Genomic DNA, 27,180 nt, shown 5'->3' on the forward strand with positions numbered 1-27,180 from the left:
GAAAGAGGTGAGATGTTGGTAGATTCCTTGTCATGTAAATCATGAATCTCTAAATTCTCCACCCAACGTCGCCTGAGAATCATTGCAGTTATTAAACTGTGAGTAAAATTAAAGTGATAAAGGGAAACTGGTATTTTTCGCCTTCCCACATTTTTTCTTGTGTCAAACTGACTTGTGGCAATGACCGTTTTTAAATCTGGTCCAGTATAGAAAGACAGTGGTGCAGCTGTAAGCAGCGAAATAGATTATAATGTAACCGCTATACAGGTGCGGTTAGTTAATTTACGTCAATTAAAACAGCCTGTTTTGTTTAACAGATTGTTATTATAAGTGTCTGACAATATTATAGAAAGAACCCTACAAAACAATGAAGTGTTTTCCTGACCTCTCTGCATCATTTGCTTGTTCCAAATTGTTTTGTGTCCCAAGTCTCATGAAAAGGAGAAGTCTTGCTCTGAACTCTTCTGGGCTTTTTCCACATTGTTGCAATCGGCTAAATATTCAGCCATGACACTGAAAATCTTTTAGATAAGAGTGAGAAATGCTTTCTGTAGTCCAACATGACAAACTATTATTGGCCTACCTCTCTCGAACTCTCACTCATCTTTACACTGTTTTCTTCCTGCAACAAGTCACCTCTTGTGAGATTTCAGAGTGAGACTTGGACACAAAACAGACTGGTACAAGCACAAGGTCTTTAGCATCCCACAGAGCTGGCTCTATGCACACTCTGAAATTACATGTATTTAAATCAGTGGTTCCCAACTGGTGCAGCCATGGGATCCGGATTTCTCCTTAGTCATTGGTTCAAGGTCCACACAGTTTAACATATTCAGCATCATACTTGTGTTTGGCCATGTCTCAAGCTAGTTTGCTGTCTCTGTCAAGTAGCTGTCTCTTAGTCACTCACTCCACAGCAGGAAACGGCACTTCAAAATAAAAACTATGTGCTGGAAATTCTCAAAGTTGATATGCAAGTTAGTTGCAGTCAGAATGGACCCCTGACCCACTTTTGGACCAGCTGGGAACCACTGATTTAAATGGACTCTTGTTGGTTTGGTGATAGTGATTTGTGGCTGTTTCTGGTTAAACAAATAGGATCCTACTCTTAACAAAAAGGTCCATCACTGTAGGGATCATTTTCATAATGTTGTCAGACACTTTTAGTCGCAATCTGAATCTGTCAGTGGCAAAGACAAGCACTTTTAATGGACGTACATTGCCCTATGCCCTGAGCGATGACATTATAGCCTGTGTTGCTGACAGCTGCAGCGCTCTCGTCCAATATTGGATCAATTTTTTTAAAAAAATGTTGTTCCCGTGAGTCAGTTAAGACACAAAACAGGGGAAATTAGGATCCAGGTTAAAAAAATACCAGTTACCCTTCAATACCCCCACACACAGCTGAATTTGTACATTAGAAAAGCTGTGATGGTGAACAAGATAATTACTAGATGCACAATTTAACTGTGTGGATCACAGTTATTTGGCACCTATAAAGTATTCACTGAAAATGTAATGTCAGATTAAAGTACCTTGATAGTGGAGTGTCAGCATTGGTCTACCCAAATACAGTGTGATGACAAAGACCTGGAATCAAAGCGTAAAAGAGAAGTGAAAAACACGGCTGTAGGAAATGCAATTTATTTGCAATTTTTTAATAACATCATTCCTCAGATAAAAATGCAATGTTACAGGAATATACATCAGATATTAATTTAAAACTTGCTTTCAAGGGACCATACAGTCTAAATATACTTTTTCCTTTTTTTATTTACTGGTAGCGTGCGTTATAAGCAAGACAGACTCTGTCACCAATGACAGACTGACAAGTTACAGATACAAACTGTACATTACTTATTTACAAATCAACTTTTTGTTTGGTTTTTTTCGTTTCACTTTTTATTGAAAATAGGAGTAGAAAAAGTGATTGAATTAATATTCTGATTTATTTCATTTGTATTCTTTCCCTTTCTAAAATGTAAAATGAAGTGAATGAACCAAAACAAACCAAAAAAACCTCTCCTTTAGAAAAAAGAAAGAGAAGCAGAAGAAGAAGAAGAAGAAGAAGAAAGAAAAAGGGAGTGTCAACTGTGAGACCATGCAGTCGTCACCGAGGAGACAAATGGTAACTGAGGAAACCAAATGATGTTGGGCCAGTGTCACCTAGCAACCTCAGAACCAATGGAATCCCTCGCAGTGGAGGGGGGGAGTGGCTTATGTTAAAGAACAGTTACAAAATGACCACCTGCCTCCAAAGCTACCGCAAGTACAATAACACACTCTAGTTCATTTTTTTTGACCATAAATAGTGCTGTTATTAAATACTACATTTAACAGTAGCGTCACTACTAATATTACAACAAATTGGTCTCTGTGTGAACACCTCTCTCAAAAATAATAACAGACTTCTCTCTCAGACAGAAAGGAACAGAAACAAACAAACAGCTCAATCCTGTCAAAGGCCCTTTAACACTTTGCATGAGTAGTGAACTAAGACTAGGGACAAGATCGTAAGACACTACTGACCAGTGGAGAACAGAGCCACATAGCCATGGCATTTACCCAGTAAATAAGGAACAGAAAAGCCTTCGTTGAACACTACTGTATATGGAGCTGTGGGTCCCCTGCCACTGAATCATCACCCTGCCTGGGTAACAAAAAATTCAGTCGACGCCTGCATGCTGTTAAAGAGGCGTCCCACACCAGCAAGAACTAACTCACGGAAGAAAACACTGATAATGTACATGACATCGCTGCATATACACACACAGGCACACAAGACCTGCTGAACTCTTTGTGGGCAAATGTGGCTTACTTAGGAAGACACTTGGGATTAAAGTTTGTAAAGATCCGAGTGTCGACAGAGAGTTAAAATCAGATTTTCTAAGTCTGTGGTGGTCAAAACTGATAGCTGCTATTTTCTTCCACTGAGGGCTGCCAACAAAAGAAACAAACATAAGCCTTTTGTGTAACTCTCAAATACTTAATGTGGATTTTCCAGATGTGCAAGAACACCACTGTGTCCTACATTCAAGGGATGAAATCATTCGTGGTGCAAGTAGCTCTTATCAGTAAAATCAGGGAGAAGTAGCAGATGCAGGGAGGCACAGACGTTCTACTTTACGACAGGAAGTCTGCATCGTGAAGCTGCTGCCACGCCTCTAGAGCTGGAGTAATATCCTGAAGAAACACGAGCTGGTACAGAGAACTCCTCTCCTCGATCAACAGGCTTGTGAGTGCAGCCCTCTCCGTAAAAGTGAAACACAAAGAGCGACCTCTGTGTCAGATACTCTAACATGTGCAAACAGGGATCTCCTTTATGATTTATTTAAGTGTCTGAGTAACAATAAGAGAAGGAATGAGCGATAAACATGAGGCTTTCAAGGTCCGTACAATACTAACAGTCCTAGAAGTTCACATGGGGTGCTGCTGTAGGTGCTGCTACACAGTGTGTGAGTGCTATCTAATTATCATTTATGTCATTTCTAAATCTATTAGGCAAGCAAATATCATCTATTTGGTTCATTTCAGGGCTCAACAGCCCAGGAAAAAAAGGAAGAGGGTAGTAAGTAAATCATATTTTTGTTCCTCACCATCATCTCGAGGGAACCAATCAAATTTTCCCGAGACTGATAGCTAAGGACTTTACATGCATCTATAAGTGTTACTACAGTATGAGCCAGTGCAGGACAATATGCAGAGATTCCTTCAGTACTGATCAAGGTTTTAACCAGGCCCCCAGGAAGTGCGCAGGCCCTTAAGCCAATTTTTGTAGTGGACTGATGTGGATTTACAACCTCTGGGTCCGTCATGAGATGGCATTGGGTTCAAGACATTTTCCATTAGACTTACATTGGATTACATTGTATTTGTGCGCCACAACTCCCACAAGACTTGTTTCACTCTTGGAATCTGATCCATTCAGTCCGATAACATTTGGAAAGTCTAGAAGAGCCGCATGAATAAATAAATAAACTGGAAATTAGTCACTTTGCTTTCGAAAGTCTCATCTGCGCTATGGGCCCAATGATGCTGGAGGTCTGGGTAATTTTACACCCAGAAACTCCAATTTTTTTGGCTTCATGCACCACTGAGCAGCTTTCACAAGAATGAGCTGGGCCCTACCTTCAACGCTGTATCCAGATCTCTTTTATATATCCATGGTTTCAACACTGGATTAAATTTGCCTCCAAAATCCATACTATTATGTCTTATTAATTCAATTTTGCATTTAAATTTTACTTTTAAAGATAATTTCCCAGCCTGATGCCTAAGTTTTAAATAACTGATCAAGATTCACAATTAACTCTTCAGGTGTCTAAAGTCTAAAAGTTTTGTAATCGTATTGGATGACCTCTGTTCAAAGGGTTTTACACACATTTTTAACAATGAATTAAAATATTTTTCCAGAACCTTTTCATAATATTTTACCCAATTTCCGTGACTTTATTTAAGTAGTTTTAAACAGGTAACATTAGGCCTAGTGTTTATCAGGGGGCATAAACGTCCGTCTTACTCCAGTAAAAAGACATATATTTTAGCAAAAATGTAGTGTGGAATATGGTATGGAATGTCTTTATGTCAACACATAGTAGACACAAAACAATAACATTATCTGGCCTAGCTACGACTTACGAATTATTCGTCTGTTAAGCAGCTTGCTGGTTGTCTTGATGCTCTATCCCTCTAGCATGGCTGACCAGAGACGCTACCACCATGTTGCCAACGTCAAACGTTTTGGTGCAGAGCCCACATCCAGCGCAGCTAGGGTCCACCTCTCTCTGAGGTCATGTCTTATATTTGTCATTTGAAAGCTGTACATTATTATAAACGTACTTCCCAGGCATTTGTGGATAAGCACACTGCTAGGGCTTGCTAACTTTACTAGCTCCTGCTGCCAACTAGCTGCATACGCCAATTAGGTGATGCTAGTGACGTTTCAATGATAGCAATATGGAGGACGTATTTTGCATTATGTTGGCCATGTTTTTCAGATTTTTTATATAATGTATATTCAAACTTTTCCAAGCCTGGAGAACATTTTTTTGTAGTTTCCTAACTTTTCCAGGAGTTTCATGACTGAGTTTAAAACCCTGCTTCTGCACTGGCAACACACAGACAAATGCTAACTATCACAAAAAGGAAACTTATCGATAATGATTTGTAAAGCTAATGGAAACATTCATCTGAGGGCGAAACCATTAAACGTTTGCCCTCTGGGTCCCATATAGAAAACGCCAGCACGCATATAACAATATGGCACCTCCCAAACCTGATGTGGGCATTTTCCCTCAAAGAAATTTGTTTTGATCCTCAGCAAAGTCCGACTCCAAACTATCAATTAATATCATATAATTTAGATATAATTTTTCTGTATATATCTAAAATAGAAGACACTTGCAATATAAACTTGTACTTATAATGTATAATATATTCCCTCTTTTGCTTCCTGTTCCTTTTCCCAAAGCGTCCATTGGCGTTGATGTCGAAATAAGTTCTGTACAAGAGAAAAACAAAGAGACGATCCTCTCTTGTTTCTCCAGAAAAGGGAATTCATGTTTTAATCAGATGTAATTCCTACTACAACAGGCTATGCTTTTTACCTACAAAAAAAGGAAAATAAAATCTATATTCAAAATAGTCCTCTTAAAATATTTCTCATCAGAATCAAACAATGATCGACAACCACTTCGGGTTACAAGAAAATATAACGTGCATCTGTTGCAACGATGGTACGTCCACATGAGGAGATCTGAGTGCCCGAGACAGAACGTATAACAGCCCCACTCTCTGATAAATCGATAAGTAACACATATATGTGTATAGTTAAAGATAAACACACAACTCTAATACTTTTTAAATGGTGTGTAAAACACTATTTCTGTTAAAGCATGTTGGATGACATCTTTTCTTAATACTGAGCAGCTTGAAATGTTTTCGGTTGTCCACACAGACACAAAATAGTTCATCGCCCTTACTGTCAAGATGCAGAATATAAATTCAACATTTTTAGATCAAATCTGCCCCACACCGCCCCAAAAGTTTATATTTTCTCCTTTTTACATTGCTGCATAAACACAAAATGACTTAGTTGGTCAGTCACTTAACTGCTTCACTCCCCTGCCTGCATTCAATGAGAGTTTCTCTACACAGACGCAGTTCAAGTCCTCTACTTCCTTTCCTGAAAGAGAAAAAAATAGAAGCTACATGATTTTCACGGCTCAAAGCGTAGAGAGATCTAGTCCTTGACAGGTGGAGTTTTTTGGTTTGATGTCTTTGATAATGCATCTGAAAAAGTGTACAGTATATACGTGTGTGTCGCTGATGTAGGACTAGTGAAAGCGAGACAGGTCTCTCGGTGCTACAGTAGGATAATGTCCAGATGTTGACCTGCGCTGACAGGTTGCTGGTATGTTAATGTCTCTCTGCTAACTTCACGAAACATAGACGAAGCAAAGCAAACACATGCCATGTTTCAGAGCTCTCTGTTGCTCAAATGTTTTAAAGTCAAATTGTGAAATTTGGCGTTTATCTCTGAACCCTAGTGTCTTTAAAAGCTGAACAAAGAGCCTCCTACTTCTGGAGTCACATCGCTGATAATGGGTAGATTTCCAGTAAATGTGGCTGTAGTTAATTATGTCATTTGGCTGTTTGTGTTTTGCAGCTAATGATATTTAAAGGAGCAGTGTGTAGGAATTAGTAGCATCTAGCAGTAAGGATTGGAGATTGCAACCAGCTGAAACTTCTCCCGAGGGCCAAGTGAGAACTCCCAGTTGGGATTCCTTCATTGTTTAGTAGGTTTTTATTGGAAGATGACTTCTCCGCAGAGGTCTCTTCCTCTCCAAAACCAACGAACCAGGTGATTAAAACCAGTAACCACACAGAACAAAGCAGTTTCACCTTAAAAAAAATCAGCTTTTTTCCGACGTTGCTCATCACAGCTCGCTGCTAACCATGGTAGCCAACGCAAAAACACGATTAGCCCAATCTGGAGCCAGTGTTTGGTTTGTCCGTTCTGGGCTACTGTAGAAGCTTGGTGGGTCAACATGGCAGACAACATGGACGACAACAAAGGCTGGTCAATGATGTCTGGGACATGGGGTGTTTCTCAAAGTCAAGGAAGGATCCTCAAACGGACGAATTTCAAGAGGGCGACATCATCGACCCGCGCTGAAGGACTGCTCCAATGTCAAGGTTCCTTCTGAATTTCACCGAATCCTTCTTTCAGAGAAATTCCAAGGATGCGTGTGTGTATCCTCCGGGGGTATAAAATCCCCATAATGCTGTGCACATGATTTACTGGAAGTGAAGGCGGTGTCCCTTCAATGAAACCTGCGGCAGTGGAGCACAGCAGGATTTAGATTAATATGTCATTTATTTGGATTAATATCTCCAGTTTTTATCATACAAGCGTGAAAAAAATACTGACAGAAACCTCATAATTTACACTTTCCAACGTGTCCAATGCTGAATAAAAAAAAATAATATAATTTTTGGAATAACGTGAATTAGATACTATAAAAATGTTTTTAAATTAATCATTTTCCAACAGAGATGGAACACCAAGTGTCCATCTCCCCTCCTGTAAAAGTCATGTGACTCTGAAAATACTGGCTACATCTGTTTAAAATTGTACAACATCATAGAGTGCTAAAATGATCACAGTACCCTGAAACCCCCTCAGTCTGCTGGGGGTTAATGACGTCCACCTGGGGACCCTCGTTAGCCTGTTCTGATGTATGTTCACTGAATGCTAGGGAGGACTCTTGCCTTGCCTCTGCAGGATCCTTCCTTGACTTTGAGAAACACCCTCTTTGTAGATGAAAAGCGGCTAATTCTAAGGTTTAAAACACGCTGATTCTTATTTCCAGGCGAATACACACTCAAGAAAACATACTTCTTATGTCGTATTTCATTTCTGCTAATAAATCCCCCTAAATCCTACACACTGGACCTTTAAATGAGGCCATATTTGTTCAGACTAAAACACCACAAAGTCTGGGAATCATCCAAGCCTGTGTGAAGCAACCTAAAAGCCCATCGTGTGTATGCCATCAGCTGAAACGTAAAATGTTTCATCTTCAGTAAATACAACATCATTCCCTGTTGGTTCCTTTTGGTCAAAAACACAGTCACTATAGAAGGACTTTGTTCAATAAATTCTTACTGATCCTCAGTCAGCAGGCTTATATAACACATCTTCATAGCTACATCTCCAAATAAGTGTCCTTCCTGTTCCTTACTCTAACATTCTGGTGATTAAATATAATATATATTCATATATTTCTTGCTATAATATGGTAAATGGTGTATAAAAATATACAATCATTGGCTAGTGGTGAGATAAAAGATATTATCATTCACAAAGGACCAATACTTAATATCCCTAGAGAGAGAAACCCATGCACATAAAACATTACTTGGATATATAATTCACCATGTGAGAACTTAGATCACCCTGAAATTCAGACATGATGAAAAAACCCTCAACAATCCCCCAAAATATACTCTCCATCCAAACACCCAATGCTTCCTATTGTCATCAACAGATTGTCATCCATCTACCAGGCCTTTACTCTCTCTTCCACTTGAGGAAATTACTTGAATTTGAGCTGCACCCTCTACAGCAGAGGGGTGTGGTTTCAGTTTAACTAGCTGCAGACACAGCTGCAGTTCATCAGCCTGATACACTGGCTACTAACTATCTACAGTGAGCCACAGACCACAGCTACATAAACACACACAACAGACGTACAAAACACAGGTATGGCTAATATCATTAATAACGGCTACATTCCATTTAGTGGATCCAGTTTCACAGCTGTGGTTTGATGCATGCTGGTTTACTGGCACAACAAAATGGGAACAAGCCATGATTAAGGTTATTGGTTGCACCTGTGCTGTTTCTGTTAATTACACTAAATGTCAGCTGTTAAAAAGGACTGTTAGTGGCAGGGCGGACAAAAAACACACCTGTGCTGTGTTCCAGTTCCATAACAGACACTACTTGTGTACAACATGACTATATACCAATATTTATAATGTATGTTTTTGCAGTTGATATACAAGGAATCAGCATGCTAAACTATTCAATGCTAAGCCGTCTAATGCCAGTTAAACAGTCACTTCAAATTTTCATGATCATTTGTATTCTGATGTGGGAAATGTGTAAAAGGAATTACGGGAGATGTAGTATCCAGCACATTTGGAGCTGGATCCATACTTGAGACTTAAACTGTGCATGAATCTCTACCTTTCTTCTTTTACTCTTGTGGGTTTTATTGGTAACATTTTTATGTGGATAATAATTATAATAATAATAATAATAAAGAATACATTGCTTTTCCCCAAAAAATATTATGATTGTGAATTAATCATTTTAAAAAGTTTAATTTTGTCGGGTCCAAAAGGAGTGTTTTGTTTACCTCCGTGTAAGGTATCTAATGCTTAGTTACTGCCTCTTACACTACTTGTGAGCCAATAGTATAATGACGTTGGTATCATGTGGTATCTAGGTGTCATCAGTGATTAAGAATCCTCATGGTTCAACATCTGCCTGGTTAACAACCAACACCTAACCATTAAAAAGTTCTATTAAACTCACACCGGCACCAAAATGGCTTGACTCTGTGGTTAAAACTGTTAATAACCCTTTGGTAACATTAGCTGTGTAATGCTAACACTTAGCCCTGTTACTGTGTGTGCAGGTGGACACTCACTACCTATCCTGGTGCTGACCTCACACTCCCATGGCAGTAGTCTCCTAGTGAAGGCATTGGCAGAGAGACAGCGGGGGTCTCATGATAAACAGAGAGAGGGAAAGAGCAGGGCAGGTCATTAGAACATCAGTACTATAAATCAGGGTTGAAAAAGAAAAGGAATGTAGCCTATAAAGTATTTTCCTCTCACTATCATATATGATGAGACAGAAAATGATTAAGGGTGGAACTTTGTTGTCATGGCACAATGGTACCTAAAGCTAGCTAATGCTAACCATTACCTAGATTGCCATAGATGAACCTTGATACACCACCTCACAAAGTAACCTAAGTCTATAGCTGATGTGTGGCTACATATTGCAAAATGAATCACTTATTCTACCATTAAATATTCAGCATTTGACAGGCTGTCTACTTGACCATGAAGTATGCAACAAACTGGCAACCACTTGTGCTTTGAAGAACAGCAGTGTGGTGACGTGAATATAATGGAAATAGGCAGGAGGGGTGTGACATCAAGCATCAAGGCAGCGGGATCTGCATTTGTATTTATCACAGTCCCTGTAACATACTAGTAATGTAAGAGTCAAACGGCTGAGGACAGATTACAACACTGTCATCTAGCAGTCGGGTAAGCGATACAGTATTAGAAAACATACCATCACAATACTCGAGTGTATATTCTAACACCCCTACCTAGAGTGAGTGTGTGGTACAGAATTGGAACACAGCTTCAGTTTAACCTGTGGATTTTAAGTTGATGTTTTCATGTATATTGTTCACTTTGTGCTTGAATATAGCAAGAAACCAACCAAGTGTGTGCTATGCAGCTGTGGCCTGTCTGTTTGTCTGTCCTGAGCCTTCCTTTCAATCCACCAATATCTGTTGTCTAAAAAAATCCTAATTATGAGTAATTTGGTCCATTTCATACACATTTTTCTCACTGGTCCACCTTCCACATGTCAGAGGAGGAAAAGATAGAAGTTGAAATGGCAACACGTAGGCAAAGACTGGGGAGAAAGAATACTGTCGTCCGCCTTTTCTCTCAACCTTCGACAATCACATAAACATGAGCTTCTCAGGGTTAATAATCAGAAATGAACTAAGAGCCCATAAGACACAAGATATGCAAAATCACCTTCCAAACTCTCCTCGGCAAAATACTGACTTCAATCATATGTACAGTGAATAGAAATAGCTACTCTGTCATAATGTGATATGATACTTAACCTGATCAAAACAAAACGACTGCAAAACCTGGCACGTTCAATGTCAGCATGTGAACCTCATGCAATACTGATGGTACACCCATGTAGCTCGATCCATTTAACCAGAAATAAACACGAGAAAGGGAAGCAGTCAAACACATATTGAGTCAAGGAGGTGAAGTTAGTCGTTTTTGGTGCTGAGTCATCAAAATGAACAATCAGCTTTTCACTCTGGGGCTACACTGGCTGGATGTTAAAGCGCGAGCAAAAACACCAACTTCATGTCGATGTCTCAGTACACATTTCAAACTGCAGATGCAGATCCAACACCATGGCACGAGAGAGATAAATAAATATGTCTTTACTATACTGCACTGCAATGTACCTGATTTCAAGTATGTTAGGTTTCTCTGGCATGGAAACCACTGAGTTTACTTAAAAATGTAACAAACAGAAAAAAAAAAATACATCGTCATGATTGTTTTTGTTTTTTTTTTTCACTTTCACAAGTATATTTACTTCTGGAACCTTGTATACAGTCATAGTTATTGCATTGTTTTTGCATATCTTGTGGGATGCAGGATTACACCCACTCATACCATATACTGCAACACAACAACTCATAGTTCATGCTAACCTATATGTAACATAAAAACTGCAATGCTGCTCCTCTCCACACGAGGGCACCACAGGCCTCTGGATCGCTCTCACCAGCATTAGGAACCAAAGCGCTTTTATACAGACACAACAAAACCTGCTTGGGCACTTCTGATATGCAGGTTTACTCCAAATGGGTATGTGTGTCTATGAGTGGACATTATTAGGAGCACAAAGGAAAGGATTTGAACTGAATGTAGTTTCTGGTGGTCTATGTTCTTTTATCCTCAAAGTTGGAGGTGATACTGAACGTTTACGAATGTGACGTTTGAGCATTCGCCTTAAAGGGGCAGTTCACCCCAAAACAAAAACACATTTTTACTCTAACCTGCGGCGCTGTTTTTCAATCTAGAGTTGCAGAGTGTTGGCGATATTGACCATAGAGATGTCTGCCTTCTCTCAAATAAAACTAGGACTAGGAACTATTTTCGTTCTACCAAACTACACCCACCAACTGTATCACTGCACAGAAGGAAGCGTGCATCTACTCACAGACGAGATGGCGTCCTCCTCAGCTGAGCTGTAACACTAGCTAGCTCAGTGGTGCTATGTGAGCTAGCAGTGATACTGGTGTAGTTCAGTAGAGCGAAAATAGCTCCTACATGAAACTGCTCACGACAAGGTCTGTGGATTATCTTGAGTAACGGGGTCATGATATTTGGAAAGAGACATTTGTTCAGCTTTCCAATTTTTTTCTTTGGTGCCTTGAGCACCTTGGGGTGAACTGTACATTTAAGGCTATGATAATTGATTGTGGAAATCTTCCCATCCTATTTTTAACTTGGCCAGTCTAAGAACGCTTCTGTGTTGGATAGTTTATTAATTCATTAAAGTAACTATTGTCATTCATCAAATGGTGTCTTATCAAAACTGCCTTGAGAGAGTGACATTCACAGTTGCTGCGATAATGGCTGATAAATTCTTGCTGGCTTCTCTGTAGCAGCTTGGATACAAACACTACTACTTCATAATTCAGGTGCCACCTGGTTTCATTTATTATTGAGGATTCAGACCTAATAGACGTTATATTTATTAAGTAAATTGGCATAAATTTTGAATTCAGGGTTAAATTACTTTACCAGGGCTGATTCAACAAGGAGAGGAAACAAAAACAGAAGCACAAAGTGAGACTGTGCTGACTTTAAGGTTAAAACACTGAGCCTAGATGCTTCCCTACACACACATTAACATGCTTGACCATACTGAAATCTGCTTTCCTCACTTTTAGACTTAAAGTCTGACCTTAAAAAGGCAGCTTATACTGAAACTGATGTGAGCCTCTAGCCGCAAAGTAGTCTGTTAGCTTATGGTACCAAGTCAATACTTATTTAATGAGGTGCTTTTAGAATAACTGAAAGAAAGAAAGAAAGAAAGAAAGAAAGAAAGAAAGAAAGAAAGAAAGAAAGAAAAGAAATGCTGAAGATGTTTATGAGGCTAAAGTAAAAAAGAAAAAGAATAAAACAACAAACTAAATGTCAGGAAGGGTATTCCTTTGACAACACAGACTTCTTCAGGGTTTGCAGTATGATCATAACCACAAAACAACAGCAGCACTGCCACTAAAAACACGTTCAACATTCACATTTAGTTTGCATAATAATGTCAGAAGTCTGTTACTGGCACAGGATGCAGTGTATGGCAGTGTGTTCATGCATACCCTTCCCTGCCACAATCCTGCTCTGCTTAACATGTAGCAATGAGAGCTCAGCAGTTAGTCCTTAATGGTAAATTAAAGTGGAAACTAATGGCTATAAGTTGACATGCGATAGTGTCTCTGGGTGGGAATTTAATGTGAGATTTTCAGAGGAAAAAAAAATCCACTGCAACATATTTGGATTTTCTGTAGATATAATCAGAGAGTTTAAGTTTGAAAGTATTTAGTGCTCAAACTCAAACATATAATTAACTTTGTTAGAAAATTTCTTTCTGCGGTTTTGACTAGATCCACTGTCATGTGATGTGTATCTGCAGTCTCTCTCCCAACTTATCAAATACCGACATTTGGTCAGTGGCCCTTGACATCTGATATCGACGCACTGGGGCACCCTTTAGCGAGGGTTTGAAACACTGTGAACACCTGCCTTGGATGGGTCAAACATACTCCAAACTTACACCCAGGAGGCTGCTGTTCGTGTCCTGTGTGAAACCAACAGTCGAGCTATTTTTTTTAGTGGCCAAACAACGTAATTGTGTTTGCTTTGAAGCTACGTGGCACAAAAACACTTTTTCCCATAGACTTACATGGCGAAAAAGACATTTTTTCGAGTGTCATAACCCTACAAAATGACTTGTTTCAGTATCAGAATTTGATCAATTCAGTCTGATAACATTTGGGAACTCTAGGGGAGCCTCAGGATTTAATCATTTTATCCCCATTCAAGTTAGCAGAGCTTTAAATGGAGGTAGCCGGCTCTACGGGCCCAAAGATGTGCATGCAGTGCCGATCATGCAAGTAATTTTATGCGCAGCAGTTTCAAGCCAAACCATTATGTTTTTTTCTAAATCTAACCATGTGCTTCTGTTGTTTTATTACCTACGTTCTAAATTTATTGACAAAAGACTGTATGCATTTAATGAGGAGAAAGTGTGTATTTCCTGTGAAAACATTTGTTTAATTCACAAAGACACAATGCAGGTTTGAGCATAGATTGATAAACCGTCCCTGAATGTCAAAAAAACTGACGATGGAGTGGTACCTTATAGTTTGACGTGTAGGTCCACTGACAAGGCGTCGGTATCTGATGAGTTGGTAGTGAGAGTATGTTGTGACACACCTGCCTAGTGTCCAGCTGTCTTTGCATCCAGACTGTGGTGGCAAATTTCAGGGGCTATCATAACCTGTTACATAACATTTTAGAGAGTTGAATCATGTCAGTCTTGAATACGATAAAGTTGTTGTAATAAATGTGACAACTGGTACCAAGGATGTGATACTGACATGGGGAATGTTCTTCTAGAGAAGATACAATACCGAGGTGAGACCTGTGCCCTGTGTGGTGTACCGAGGCCTGAGGTCCTGTGGTCATACCTTTATCTCAAGTGAATCCAAACTCTAATAGAGAAACAAACTATCATAGAGAAAGTTCAGTAAAAAGTACTCAGCATGCTACCTAAAAGCCATTAGAAGAAAATGAAAAGACAGAAATCACACCAGGGGATCCTCGAGCTGACAGGTCTCTGATCTGCATCCAATTATTTAACCAAACAATTATCACATCTTATCAGTTAACAGTAAATCGCCTGTCTGTAGTATAATTAGACTTAACAGTAAATCATATTACAGACAGGGAGCTGTTTTATTTCTAACAATGACATTAAATCATAATGTTTCGTGATATGAGCAGACCTCAGACAAAGAGATGTGATTCAGAAGTCTTGCAGCATCTGTACACCAGCCCTAATAGTTCATTTGGAGTTTAAACTATGATTAAATGAGGAAATCATGTGATTATGGTGCGTTACAGCCAAGCGATCAGGGTGTCACCCCTCCCCCACCCCCAGTTCATTCATGAGGCGTCACTGTGGCAGTGTGAATTTGGTGCTTCTACCATTCAGAGCAACCATCCACCGTAAAGAAGAAAAGCAGCAATTTGCCAAAAGGCTTGTTCCCTTCTGGCCAAGCTGCAACGCCGAAACTCATCACCACTGTAAACTGAACCGTCACTCTGACCTCGCTGGAGACCTTACACCTAATTACCTCTAAACAGAAATAAAGGAAAGTTATGCAATGACTAAATTTCAAAGATAGAGTGGCTTCTGACTCTGCAGCTTGGCTAAAAAGTAAAAACCGTGCTAAAGAAATCACAAAGCTTTGGAAGCATGCCTGTCCATGGTAACCCTGTGTTAAGGAGGCCCATTATCACACACACACTCGCATCCTCACACACACCCTTGCACACATTCTCGCACACACACAATACCATACTTGTAATGCTACCTTAATTTACTGTCTAGGCTTAAAATCAGCTTTTTAGAATACATAACTAACCACTCGGACACAGGCACGCATACAAACGCACATCCTCGCACACATTTTTTTCTCTTCTGGGAAAAATAAATAAATAAATAGATACAATCTGTAAAAGGTGCATACTGATAGAGAGAAAGACCCCCCTTTTAGATACACACGCTATCTCACACATTCGTACGTACACACATCCTGTACTAAAACGCAGACACACACCCGCACGCACAAATATAGTTTATACACTCGCACGCAAACACTACGCCCTGCTTCAATACTTAAAACCTCTTAAAATTCTCCTAAAATAAACCGAGCAAAAATACATTTATAAGACCAGCACCCCGATTGTGCAAACAAATCAAGGATAAATTAAACCAATAACATCATGAATATAAAACAAAATAGTCATGGCTAGCCAGTTTTGCACAATATTGAACTGTTAAATACATAGTGGGCGTGGTCTGTAGAGAGAGTGTGTGTGGCAGCAAATCCAACAGGATTCCACGCTGAGAGGAAGAGGAGGGTCTCGGAGGAGGAAGTGAGGTTGATTGACGGATAGATCGTCTGTAGATCCATGCCCAGAGTCTGTTTTCTTTTCAATCGGGTCACTCCCGTCCGCTCCTCCACCCTCCGCCTCTGTTGCCCTGTTCGACACACTCGCCTCCCGAGGGCTGAAAAAGCAAAAACCCAGCGATGGAGGGAGAGGGGCGTTGGAATAACCAAAGAGGAGGGAGGAAGGAGAGAGGGAGGAGTGAGGAACGGCGAGGTATGAGGCAGAAAAGGGGGCTCACTGTCTCTGCTTAGCCACCAAATGCTCCTCCCATTTCCTGTTTGGGGCAGGAAGTGGGTGTGGCCAAACGAGGAAAAGCGGCAGAGGAGGCGAAGCCAGATCAAGGTGACGAACGAGGTGAGTTTGTCTCTCGCTGGCGTCTTATCGACCAGCAGATAAAAGAGCTGGCTAGCTTCCTGTTGGTCAGAGAGTGTCTCTCTCTGCCCGTGGCCCCCTACAGAAGCCCTGTTGTGGCTGTTTGTCCATCCCTCAAATCCCCCCCCCCCCCCCTTTGGCTGGGGGTGGTGTGTCACCTTAATGCCACCCCCAGGCTGGCAGGGCTGTGCTCCAAGGTTCCTTTAGCTTTGGAAGAGGAAGAGAAATGAGATTTCAAACAGGGTTTTCCTCGCCCCCGTTTACTCAATACAGCGCTTCATCATCAGTGAACCGAGAAGGAGGAGTTGACCTTTGACCACAAGTGGGTGCGGTCAGATTTGAATCCTTAACTGACCCCTCCCCTCCACAAGCTGGTCTGCTGTCCCCTACCTGGCTTTATGGCGGCCAGACAAACAACAATAACAACACCAAAGTAGGCATAGGAAATGAAAACGATAAACACACTATGTAGACTGCGGGACGTCCATAAAAGGACTTCCTGCCTCTGTTGTTTCCTCTCTACCTTTCCTTCATCCCTACTTTCCCCTCACTTTTTTTGCTTGTCTCTACTTTTCTGCTCTTCACGCTTTGAGGACATGATAAAACTGTGAGGCACTTTAGAGACACACTCAGACACGTGTGGAGAACACACGCACTCATGTACACGTACAAATAGAGAAAATCATAGATCACACACACGCACACACGCACACACACACACACACACACACACACATACATACACTCAGATATTATAGAGTATAGTGTGGTATTCTTGACTACAAACATTCACACACGTACAAACTCATATAAACCAACAAAGTCATGATCAGGTGTTTAAAGTTGCGTCACTGGCCGCCAATGTCCAGAGCAGTTATGTCTGGCAGAGAGGCAGACAGTGTGTGTGTGTGTGTGTGTGTGTGTGTGTGTGTGCATGGGAGGGGTGGGGACAGACAGAGCCAGCTGTGGCGCCGTTACCCAGCACTGACAAGCGTCAGTCTCTGATGATGTCAGAGGGGCCAGTTGGCCAATCGAACCCGCCAATCCAACTCCTACAAACTTGTCACACACTCCATATCCTCGTCCTCCAACGGCCCGCTGTTCCTCTGCCGTGCTCCTCCAATCACAACTGAGCTTCTGTGGTGTACCTCCTCCCTCTCTCCCACCTCTTCCTCCTCCTCCTCCTCTTGTCCCCTCCCCCCTGCTAGCAGCTCCTGCCGCTCCTCCACCGAGGACGGCCCGTGGATGGAGCCTCTGCTTCCCCCGGCCTCTTCCCCGCCCTCGCTGACCACACGGTCCCTGTGCGTTGCTGCTGCTGCTGCTGCTGCTGCTGCTGCTGCTGCTGTGTGAAAGGGGAGGAGGTTGCCGTTGGGGCTGTGCTGGGAGGTGGAGGAGGTGCTGGATGTGGCGTTTGTGGCGGTGTTGCCGTTGAGAATGTTGTTGGCAGCGTGCTCCATCTCCTCGATGGTCATGTCGCATGCGTCTGCCAACTCGGCTTTGGTCACCTCGATGAACGACGGGTCCTGGGCGAAATGACCCAACCCCTCTGATATTAGCACCTGGGGAGGGAAATGGTAAAAAAGGGAATGGATGAAGAGGAAGGGAGGAAGATGGAGAGCAAATGGGGGTGGAATGGAGGGAGTGGGAGAGAAACGTAAACTTCAAAGTACAAGAACGAAGATGGAATAGTTATGGCTGCAACTAAATTTAAATAAAGCTACATGTGACCCCTCATCACAGGTGAGTTGTGTTGTGCAACGTCCTCCGTAGGTAATACATCATTGGTTTTGATAAAAACTGGTAGAAATGCTGCCTGGTTTTCTAGACAGCACCGAGAGTCAATGAGTCCTGAACAGTAGCAGTTTAAGAACCAGAGATAGTGGAAAAGAGGTGAAAGAAAGGCAACAAATCCTCACAAGTGATGATTGTTTCAGCTCCAACTGAACCTTCACACACACACGCACACACACGCACACGCACACATACTTACCGCCTCCACCAGACTGCCTGCACTGCCGTGGCACAGTGAGCTGGAGTCTTTTCCCAGTAGCGAGGGCACTGTGAGTGACACCGGCCGTGGTGGTCTTTGATTGGACACTGAAACGCTGGGGGTGGGGCTAGGACTGGGCCCTCGGCTGTTCCCATTACTGTCGCTGTACCTAGGAGCAATACATTTTCTTTACCATCATTATTGTTCCTACAGTATCATATGTGTCATTATAACGGTTTCATGGACAACTGTACTGTGATTTACAGCAGTTCTTTTCATGCTACTTAGTCTTACCAAGGCCCACAGTTGACAGAGGGCAAGCTGGTATTGAGCTTTTCATGGGAGTTGGAGCCCTCTAGCCTCAGAGAGGGCACTCGCTGGTAGGAGGCATCACTGCCAAGGGCTAACACAAAGACAGGAAAAGCAAGTATTAGGACAACAAACTAGAGTTTAGATTCTCTGCCTGAACCTGATTGGGCCCAACCTGCTGGATCAGGCCAGGCTATAATTTCTGAACATCTCCTGGGCTTGAATTGGGTCATGTTCTCGCCAATTTCCAGGTGTTTTTTTTTTTTTTTTTTTTATGAAAGAGGCAGTTCTCCCGCGTAAATGGCAGGAGATGCATTGGAAATTGATGGAGCAATATAGTAGAGAACCAGGGGAGTGAGATAAAGCTAGCACAAGAGAAGGAAGGAAACCAGGAGAGGGAGAAAGAGAAAGTGGGGCTGCAAGACGACTCTGTTGGCAGTGTTTGTCTCTGCTTCCCCAGCTGTGGGAGAGATGTGCATAACATGCAGGGGAGAGTGGCGATCATCATCTGAGTGCGGCCGTGGACTGCCATGCACGCTCAAAGAACGAGACGCACTAAGGGGTGAGGCCTGCTCTGCTGAACCTGTCTTGCAAGAGATGGCAGCAGAGCAGAAGACAGATTTGTGAGGAAACAGGAGGAGGTGCAGAAGGAGAATTAAAGAGAATTAAAGGTAGGCTGTTTTGAGTGACAGGCCTCCACCCCACGCTCCTCCACAACACCAGCCTCTCACCCACATATGGTCACTTCAGGCTCCAAAAAAATCACAATGGTGATGAACTTGAAACTTCAAAACAGGAGTCCACAAACCGGTGGGTGACGTCACGCTGGGTACGTCCATTATTTTTACAGTCTATGGCTGGGCCTGATACTTTAGGCCCAATCAAAGCTCTACAACAAACCTATTTCCATAAGCACAATCACAAATCCTACACAAAGAACAACTAGCGCTTCAAAATTCACTGCTCTGGATTCGTTTTTTCTCATTAAATAAAGGTATAGTAAAGCAACATTTTTGCCAGTGCTTGACAGACAGCTTTTTGGCCTCTGATGTGTGCACAGGACGCAGTATACCTGTGGGACTGGCCGGAGGCGTGGAGCACAGCCGGCTGAAGAGGGTAGGTGAGTGACTCCTTCTTAGCAGAGGACTCAACCCTGCAACTGCCAGAGCCTGGAGGAGGAAGACAGAGCAGAGTGACAGTGTTAGAGAGGAGCAGGAAGAGGGGGGATTATGTCTGCAGAACACAGCACGGCTGGGAGTTCACATTATGTATTTACAACTTGTTTATGTGCAACCAAGTGTGAGAGCAGGCTTGTGTTTATTTTGTGGGCATCGACTACCTGATGATGTACAAGGTGTAGCGGTACAGCCGTCTTCTGGGAGATGTCTGGCCTTGACTGTCTCCTTAGACACTCCAGATGGAAGGACGATCTCCTCCCTGACACACAGAACGAATATGCAAACACACAACATGTAAACATGAGTAAAATATAAAAAGAAATATTAAGACGCTGTACCAATAGAGATGTTTCCTCACCCAGAGTTGTGGGGCAGAGGAAGACTCTCCTCGGAGACTGCCACCCTCCTCCTCTTCTCTCTTCTACATCCTCTCCTTCCTCCATGGGAGCCAACTGCTTACATGTTTCATCATGATACACCAGCCTGATGAGCACACACAGCCACACAAAGAAGAGTTATTGAAGGACACACCCCAAAACAATTAAATTATGAGAGATAAAAACTAAATTAATGAGGGTATTTGTTTCAGCAGTACATGTCAGAGGAGAGCGAGTGGTCGTCCTCATGGTACTCCCTGTCGTCGCCATAGCTCTCATCGTATGTCTCCTCTGTTGACCCCTCGCCTCTTCGGATGATTGGCAAGCGGCTGTCACTTGAGTCCGAGCTACCGACAAACAACAAAGCACACGACCCAAACAAACAAACAAACAAAATGAACAACACACAGACCACAGATGACAAAAAAAAACAAGTAGACAAAATAGGCAGACAGATGTACACATAGACACACGGACAAAAAAGAAGCAGCTCATTAGCAAAAAACTCAGGAGAGATTTGGAAGAGAGACTGAGAAACCCACTGAGGCACGTAGGAAAAGGGAAGAGGAGGGAGGAGAAGAAGAAAAGGCTGGAGGAAAAGAAAGAGGAAGAGCAGGTGGGAACTATTTTGTTAAAGCAAACAGTAAAAAGCATCAAAAGGCAACAACTGGAATATGAGAAACAGATAGCGTGACTGAGGTGCAGACATCTTTAAAAAACAAAGATTAGGACGGACAAGATAATGGCTCGTAACTGCTAATACTTGGAGACCAGTATTTTAATGTAGGCCGACTGGGAAATTAAACAGGTACTTTTTATGCTGCTCTCATCATTTAAAATGAAGGCCAATAAAGTCCTGCAATCAGATGCTGTCTCTTCTACTCGCCTCTTAAGAAGTGGACGCAATACCTACAGTACATTAACCTGCATAAAACCGTATCAGCAGAAAACTTTTAACTGAAATCTTGGTTGTGTGTGATTCCTCTCTGAGAGACAAGCTTACACTGTGCATATAATCTGTATTAAGTTGTATTCTTTGTATTCCAAAGATGTCTTGTCACCCTATCTGTCCACATCTGTTTCATACTCCAGACTTAAGCTTTAAGGAGACATCCTGACATTTGAAGCTTAATCTTTTCTTCTTCTCCAGAGAGTTTGCTTAAGCGGTGCAACAAGTCTGCTCCCCAAAACCATCTGTTAATGGTTGTGTTTTAAATTAAAACCAAGAGTCATCACAAACAGCTGAGCCTGCAGTCAGAAGGACCCATTATTTTTAATGATGAACACTAAGAATCACAAATAAATATTTGTTGTTTCAAGCACCAGCACACATTTCCTCAAAACTGCCTGGTGAAGATAAAGTAAGTCAAATTTCTAAATGTTAAGATGTCCCTTTAATCCATAGCTATTTAAGCTGCTCCACAGCAAACTCTGGGTTAGAACAGCATTTGATTAAAACCTGACTGAGACTGTTCTCAATGAGTGTGATCAAGCTCACTCCGCTTGGCAGCTGGGTGGATGTTACCCTGTCCTTAAGTCAAGCAAATCCAAAGAGACACAGAGTGAATCAGAAGGCTTGCACTTTGCTTTGTAACAGAGCACGTAATTCTAAATCACTTACTGTCTCTACATAGGAAAAGTGAACAAGTTAACTCCCCTCTCTAATTAACTATGAGTGAGCTGTTCCTTACTGAGGATCTTAATCTTCAGAGGACCCCATTCACTACTAGCAGGCTGACCTAGTCTAAAGCCCTGCTAGCCAACACCTGGTAGCTGCAACGTTTCTAAAGACTGTCCAACATGTTAAAGGCTAACCTGGAGCCTATTCTCCCATGTATTTGTGTCTAAGTAAATAATGGATACAACAATTTAATTGGTCCGGTACTGAGCAGAGGGCTTCAGCCAGCAGCCACAAAACAGGCAGCAATCTAACCACACAGGACAACGTGTATCCTCGAAGTACGTCCACTAAGGTGCTTGTTTTTGCCACTGACGGGCTCAGATTATTATAAGTGTTCCTACAGAGACAGAGGTTTTTATCAAAGAGTACGATCCTTTTTTGTTTAACCAGAAACAGCTCCCTAAATTGCTTTCTCAAAACCCACCAGACTCCATTTAAATAAACAAGAATTTTAGCATGTACTATATTTTCACATCTAACTGGGTGAACAAAGAGTTTACAAGAGTTGGAAATTGTTTTAACAGTAGACTGACAAACCAGATATTTTTTTAAATTTTATTTTATTTCTGTTGACTTTGAAGGAAGAGTGTTTTATGATGATAAAATTAGTTATTTTAAATGGAAACTGGGGCTTGGGCGATAGTGATTTCGGGGCTGTTTCTGGTTAAACAAAAAGGATCTTACTATTTCAACAACAATAACAACAATCTGAGCCTGTCAGTGGTGAACACATTTAAAGTTGATGTAAACTGACAGTGCACAAATGCATAAAAACACAATGCACATTAAAATCTTTTTCACATCTGACACCTGCAGCACTCTCAGTACATACTGGACCACCTTCAAAAATTGTTGTTCTTGTTCCCATACACTCACATTTTCATGGTCTGCCCAATACTAAGGCTGAAACTACAAAATTTGTCCCAAGAATGGTGCTAATGGGGAGGCCATGGAGATTATTAAAATTAAATGGATGTTAGATTATGTCATTTCTTGTGTAACACTGAGAAAAGAGTATCATGTGTCTAAAATGTAAAACGGTCATTGTGTGGGAAGCATGTGTGTAAATATCTGTCTTTTGAGAGCTTATACTTTTGTGTACTATTTTGGTGCTAAATAAAATGTGATGGTGTCACTAAAATCAAAAGAAATCATCCTCTGGGGACCCTGAATATCATAGCACAAAGAGCAAAGCTACGGACAAAGAGCAGACATTGTATCTAACCCAGACCTGCCATAACACAGCAGAGAACAGCAGCAATAAGAGGATAGGAAACGTTTGGCCACATTGCACCAAACAGCCTATCCACGGCTTTGATAGCAGATTTTATAGGAGCAGCAGAGAGCCTGGCAACTAAACCATTATGTGCATAGCAACAGGTCTTACTATAGCACTCTGCCATTTTTATGTAGCATTATGAAACCTTATTGCACGCAGTTAGGAGACAAACACCACACACACACACACACGCACACACACACACGCACACACTTTCTCTCTCTGTCCCCTGGCAACATACCGCATGAGGGTGTCATAAAAACACGTCCTGCTTGCCACCAGAGACAAAAGACAGGAAAAAAGAGGAGGAAGGAAAAAGAAAGTGAAGAAAATAGAAGACCCATTTATGTCCAAACTGTTAAGTTTACTGGCAAGCTAAACATCTGTGACGATGGTCAGGAAGTAAAAGAGACAGACTAATAATTTTTGCCTCAGTTCAAAAACACTCCAAATCACCAATTCAATAAAAGAAAAAAATGTTAAACACTTGATAAGACACAGATGTAACCTGCTGTCTGGCCGACACTCACCTCTTCGGAGGAAAGCACCATGCAGATCTTGGCAGCAGGATGGGGGTGAGCGGCTGTCCTGTGTGCCCGTCCACAGTGCTTATGGACGGGCTTGGGAATCGACTGATGCCCTGGGTCGCCACCCCGACCATGCCCGTGTTGTTGGCATTGTTGATGTTAGCATTGGAGCCTGATGAGGAGTACGAGGAAGGGGTGAAAGTGGTCGAGTCCATGAGTTTCTCGTGGGACGGGCTCTCTCCTTCACAAGGGGAGCCCTTCTGGCTGATGTGCAGGGGACGCTGGGTGGTGAAGGACTGCGGGAAGGAACTGCGGCCATCGCTCTGGTTGTAGTAGTTGACGTGGTTGCTGAACAACCCACCCGTACGCTGTGGGGTGAGAGGAGACAAAATTTAAATGTTTAAGTCAAAATATCTTTCGTCTTCACTACACTCAAACACTCAGAGGTACTAAAGTCACACTCACTTCTAGCAGTAACAAAACTTTACTCAGCCAAGATGGAAGTGCAAAGCAAAGGCCTTGTGTCACAAACCGAGGACAGGTTATATTTATGACGCATTTTCAAATTCTATTATTAACAGTTTAAACATTTAATATGGGAGCAGAATGATCATGAAACCGAATGAATCAGGCATCAAATCTGGGGCTAAAATCTCTTTAAATTAAAATGTGCTGTTAAAAAAGATTTAAAACCTCTTACTTCAGTCCACATCCTGTACCATGGGCATATGTTTTATTTCAACACTGATGGGGAAACATATTAAGCGGGGTGTTTGGGGATCCTCCACTGGGAAATTTTGAGCGTCAAACACATTCTCTGCATTTTGGTGATTTTTTTATGCACCAATTTATGGTGCAGATAACAATTTAAATTATAAATATATATTAGAATATAATGCAGTAAGGCTCTCAGGCATTCTGTATTGCTTTAACATATTTATTCCCCTGTAGATCAACTCTCCTAATTTAATGTTATCCCTGCTTTGTCAGTAAAAATGAAGGTATGATTTAGTCTTCTCTTTTCTTTTGTTTCTTTTGTTTAGGGAGGTAACCTCTTAAGATGTGCATGTGGCACCTATTCACATTAATGATAAATTAATTAATTTCAATTACTGTACAACCACTTGGTCTTTCATAGCTAATACGTGTTTCAGTCAGATTTCTGCTCATATTCACAACTTTCTGTGCAGTCGAAACACATCCCACATATCTGAGTTGAAATGTAAGTTGTAATATTTTGAGAAAAAAAGTTGTAATATTACAAAAATAAACTATTAAGGATAGTTCAGTTGTCGTAGGATATTGGTTGGGACATGTCCCTAGTGTCTCTACCCAATTCTACGCCCTTGCACTTTGTGTTAAAGTAACAAATACAGCACTAAACAGAACAAAGTGCATGAATGTGGCAATGACTTTGACAATGGAGGCTGATAATAAGCGTAACTCACCATTGAGACGTGTGTCAGTGTAGCTTTGGTCAGAGGCTTAAAGATGCAGTGCTCAAAAAAAATATCTAATGTAAAAATACCTTGTGTTCGTATTTTGCAATTTGCGGCCACTAGATGTGTTTTTGAAATGTATACGACCAATTATTCAAATTTAGCTCAGCATTTGCAGTGATGGGTTGGTAGCCAAGCTATGTGGTGGACAATGAAGGTTTTTAAATGAACCTCTGAGCACATGCAGGCATGTCTGTGTATGTGCATGGAGCAGTAATATGGCTTCAAGCTGGACGCTGATCATCTCTCGCTCTCTCTCTCTCGCCCTCTCTCTCTGGAGAGTGAGTGAGGGTGTGTGTATCCGACCTTTACCCTGAAGATATCGTCCTCGGATGCAGCCGACACCGGCTCCTTCAGGCCTTTATCCAGCTCCTCCTCCACAGTCAGGTCTCCAGAGATGGCCCTCCGAATCTCTGGACCGATGTCATGCAGTGTCCGCAGGCCCGCCTACACACAGACCAAACACCCTGAAGTGTTGCACTTATGGAATAACACACTGACCGACATGTTTATTTTGAGGTCAGAACCCTGAAGTAAGAAATCTATTCTCACACAAAACACTTACTTTATTTCTTTCTACAGTTAATTCATAACAAGAAGCCTACTATATGCTGCACGCTATATCCCCTCTCACATTTCTTTAATCACCTCGGGATACATCAAAATCACAATCTGAAAAATCTAACCTCTGAATCTGTGTGTTTGTGTACCTGCAGAGAGAGGGCAGTTTTGGGAGCCACCTTGGCCACCAGCCCTTGTTCTTTCCTCTTCTTAAACTTGCGGAAATATTCCTGGATGAGGAAGGTAGCGTAGAACTTCCCGACTGTTACCTCATCATCTGCAAGAAATAAAAATATTACAGACACAGCAGGTTAATGCTTAAAATAATGCCTTGCAGTACGTTTCAGAAAAGATGTTGCAAGTGATGCTGCTGAGGTTTTGGTAACAATAATAAAATATATTGTTTAAAGCTAAACTCTTGAATATGAAACTGTGTTGCAAAGTATATATACCTCCAGCAGGGGGCACCACTTGATCCAAGAGCTTCATGCTGGTTCTCTTCCAGATCTTCTTCACTATTGCCCTCAGTTCCTCATTGGCCTGCTCCAGGTTACCTGCACAAACACAAACATTGGACATACCATAAGGTTTAAAGTAGCATTTTCACAGTTGTCCAGTGTTCAAGCCTCAGCACAAGTGCATCTGTATTTGTGTCTATGGGACAGTATATTGTGCATTTAACAATGGAGTCTGAATCTTGATTTATGGTAGAGTACTTGACACTTCATGAGTGTTGCTCGACAGAAATTAAAAAGCAGCGTGACATTTCAATTTATGCTTCAGAGTTAGTTTTCAGTCATCTCACTGGTATCCAGACGCTGTCCTCCAGCTGGATTGTCTAGTTGCATAATATCATCCAGACTGGTATCCTTCTCACAGCTGTTTGTTTTGTATTTTTAAAATATAGGAATTTGATCAAATTGGATAGTTAATTGAAGAGAAAGAGATTTTAAATTTTTACTGAGTAGACAAGGAATGCAAGAAAAAGAGGTAGTCAGTGCCTCCCCCGAACCAAACAAGAGTACAACAGGGTAAATATCTTTTGGTTCAACAAATGCAGGACATGGGTGAGGAGACGCAATTTTGGTTCCTTTTTTTTAGCAAACACCTGAACAGACAGAAGTCAAACAGATGTGTCAGAGAGGGTCGCCGTGACTTCCCAATCACATTGTGCGACAAAATATGACGGTGTCCAAAAACCTGACAAAATTCTCCAGGTGCACGACATGAAAGGAAACTGAATTTTTTCTTTCAGAAATACGCCATTTCCTTTGAGTGACACCACCATAAATTGAACTTTATA

General features: G+C 41.6%; 1 protein-coding gene across 2 annotated transcripts in view; it reads right to left on the bottom strand.

The window, feature by feature from the left end:
- Nucleotides 1–1,642: 1,642 nt before the first annotated feature.
- cacna1c (calcium channel, voltage-dependent, L type, alpha 1C subunit) overlaps nucleotides 1,643–27,180 on the bottom strand; it is a 284,841-nt gene continuing 259,303 nt past the window's right edge. For both annotated transcript variants that reach the window (XM_049567500.1, XM_049567501.1), the window contains 12 exons: nucleotides 26,330–26,431; nucleotides 26,027–26,154; nucleotides 25,623–25,763; nucleotides 23,821–24,185; nucleotides 23,532–23,558; nucleotides 20,549–20,677; nucleotides 20,312–20,436; nucleotides 20,115–20,212; nucleotides 19,848–19,944; nucleotides 18,761–18,869; nucleotides 18,467–18,635; nucleotides 1,643–18,035 (listed from right to left, as the gene is read on the bottom strand). In XM_049567500.1, coding sequence (XP_049423457.1) covers nucleotides 17,529–18,035; nucleotides 18,467–18,635; nucleotides 18,761–18,869; nucleotides 19,848–19,944; nucleotides 20,115–20,212; nucleotides 20,312–20,436; nucleotides 20,549–20,677; nucleotides 23,532–23,558; nucleotides 23,821–24,185; nucleotides 25,623–25,763; nucleotides 26,027–26,154; nucleotides 26,330–26,431 — 1,997 coding nt within the window. In that variant the 3' untranslated portion in view covers nucleotides 1,643–17,528. The remainder of the gene's footprint in view (nucleotides 18,036–18,466; nucleotides 18,636–18,760; nucleotides 18,870–19,847; nucleotides 19,945–20,114; nucleotides 20,213–20,311; nucleotides 20,437–20,548; nucleotides 20,678–23,531; nucleotides 23,559–23,820; nucleotides 24,186–25,622; nucleotides 25,764–26,026; nucleotides 26,155–26,329; nucleotides 26,432–27,180) is intronic.

Source organism: Epinephelus fuscoguttatus, linkage group LG22, assembly GCF_011397635.1.
Source record: "Epinephelus fuscoguttatus linkage group LG22, E.fuscoguttatus.final_Chr_v1".
Taxonomy (NCBI): Eukaryota; Metazoa; Chordata; class Actinopteri; order Perciformes; family Serranidae; genus Epinephelus; species Epinephelus fuscoguttatus.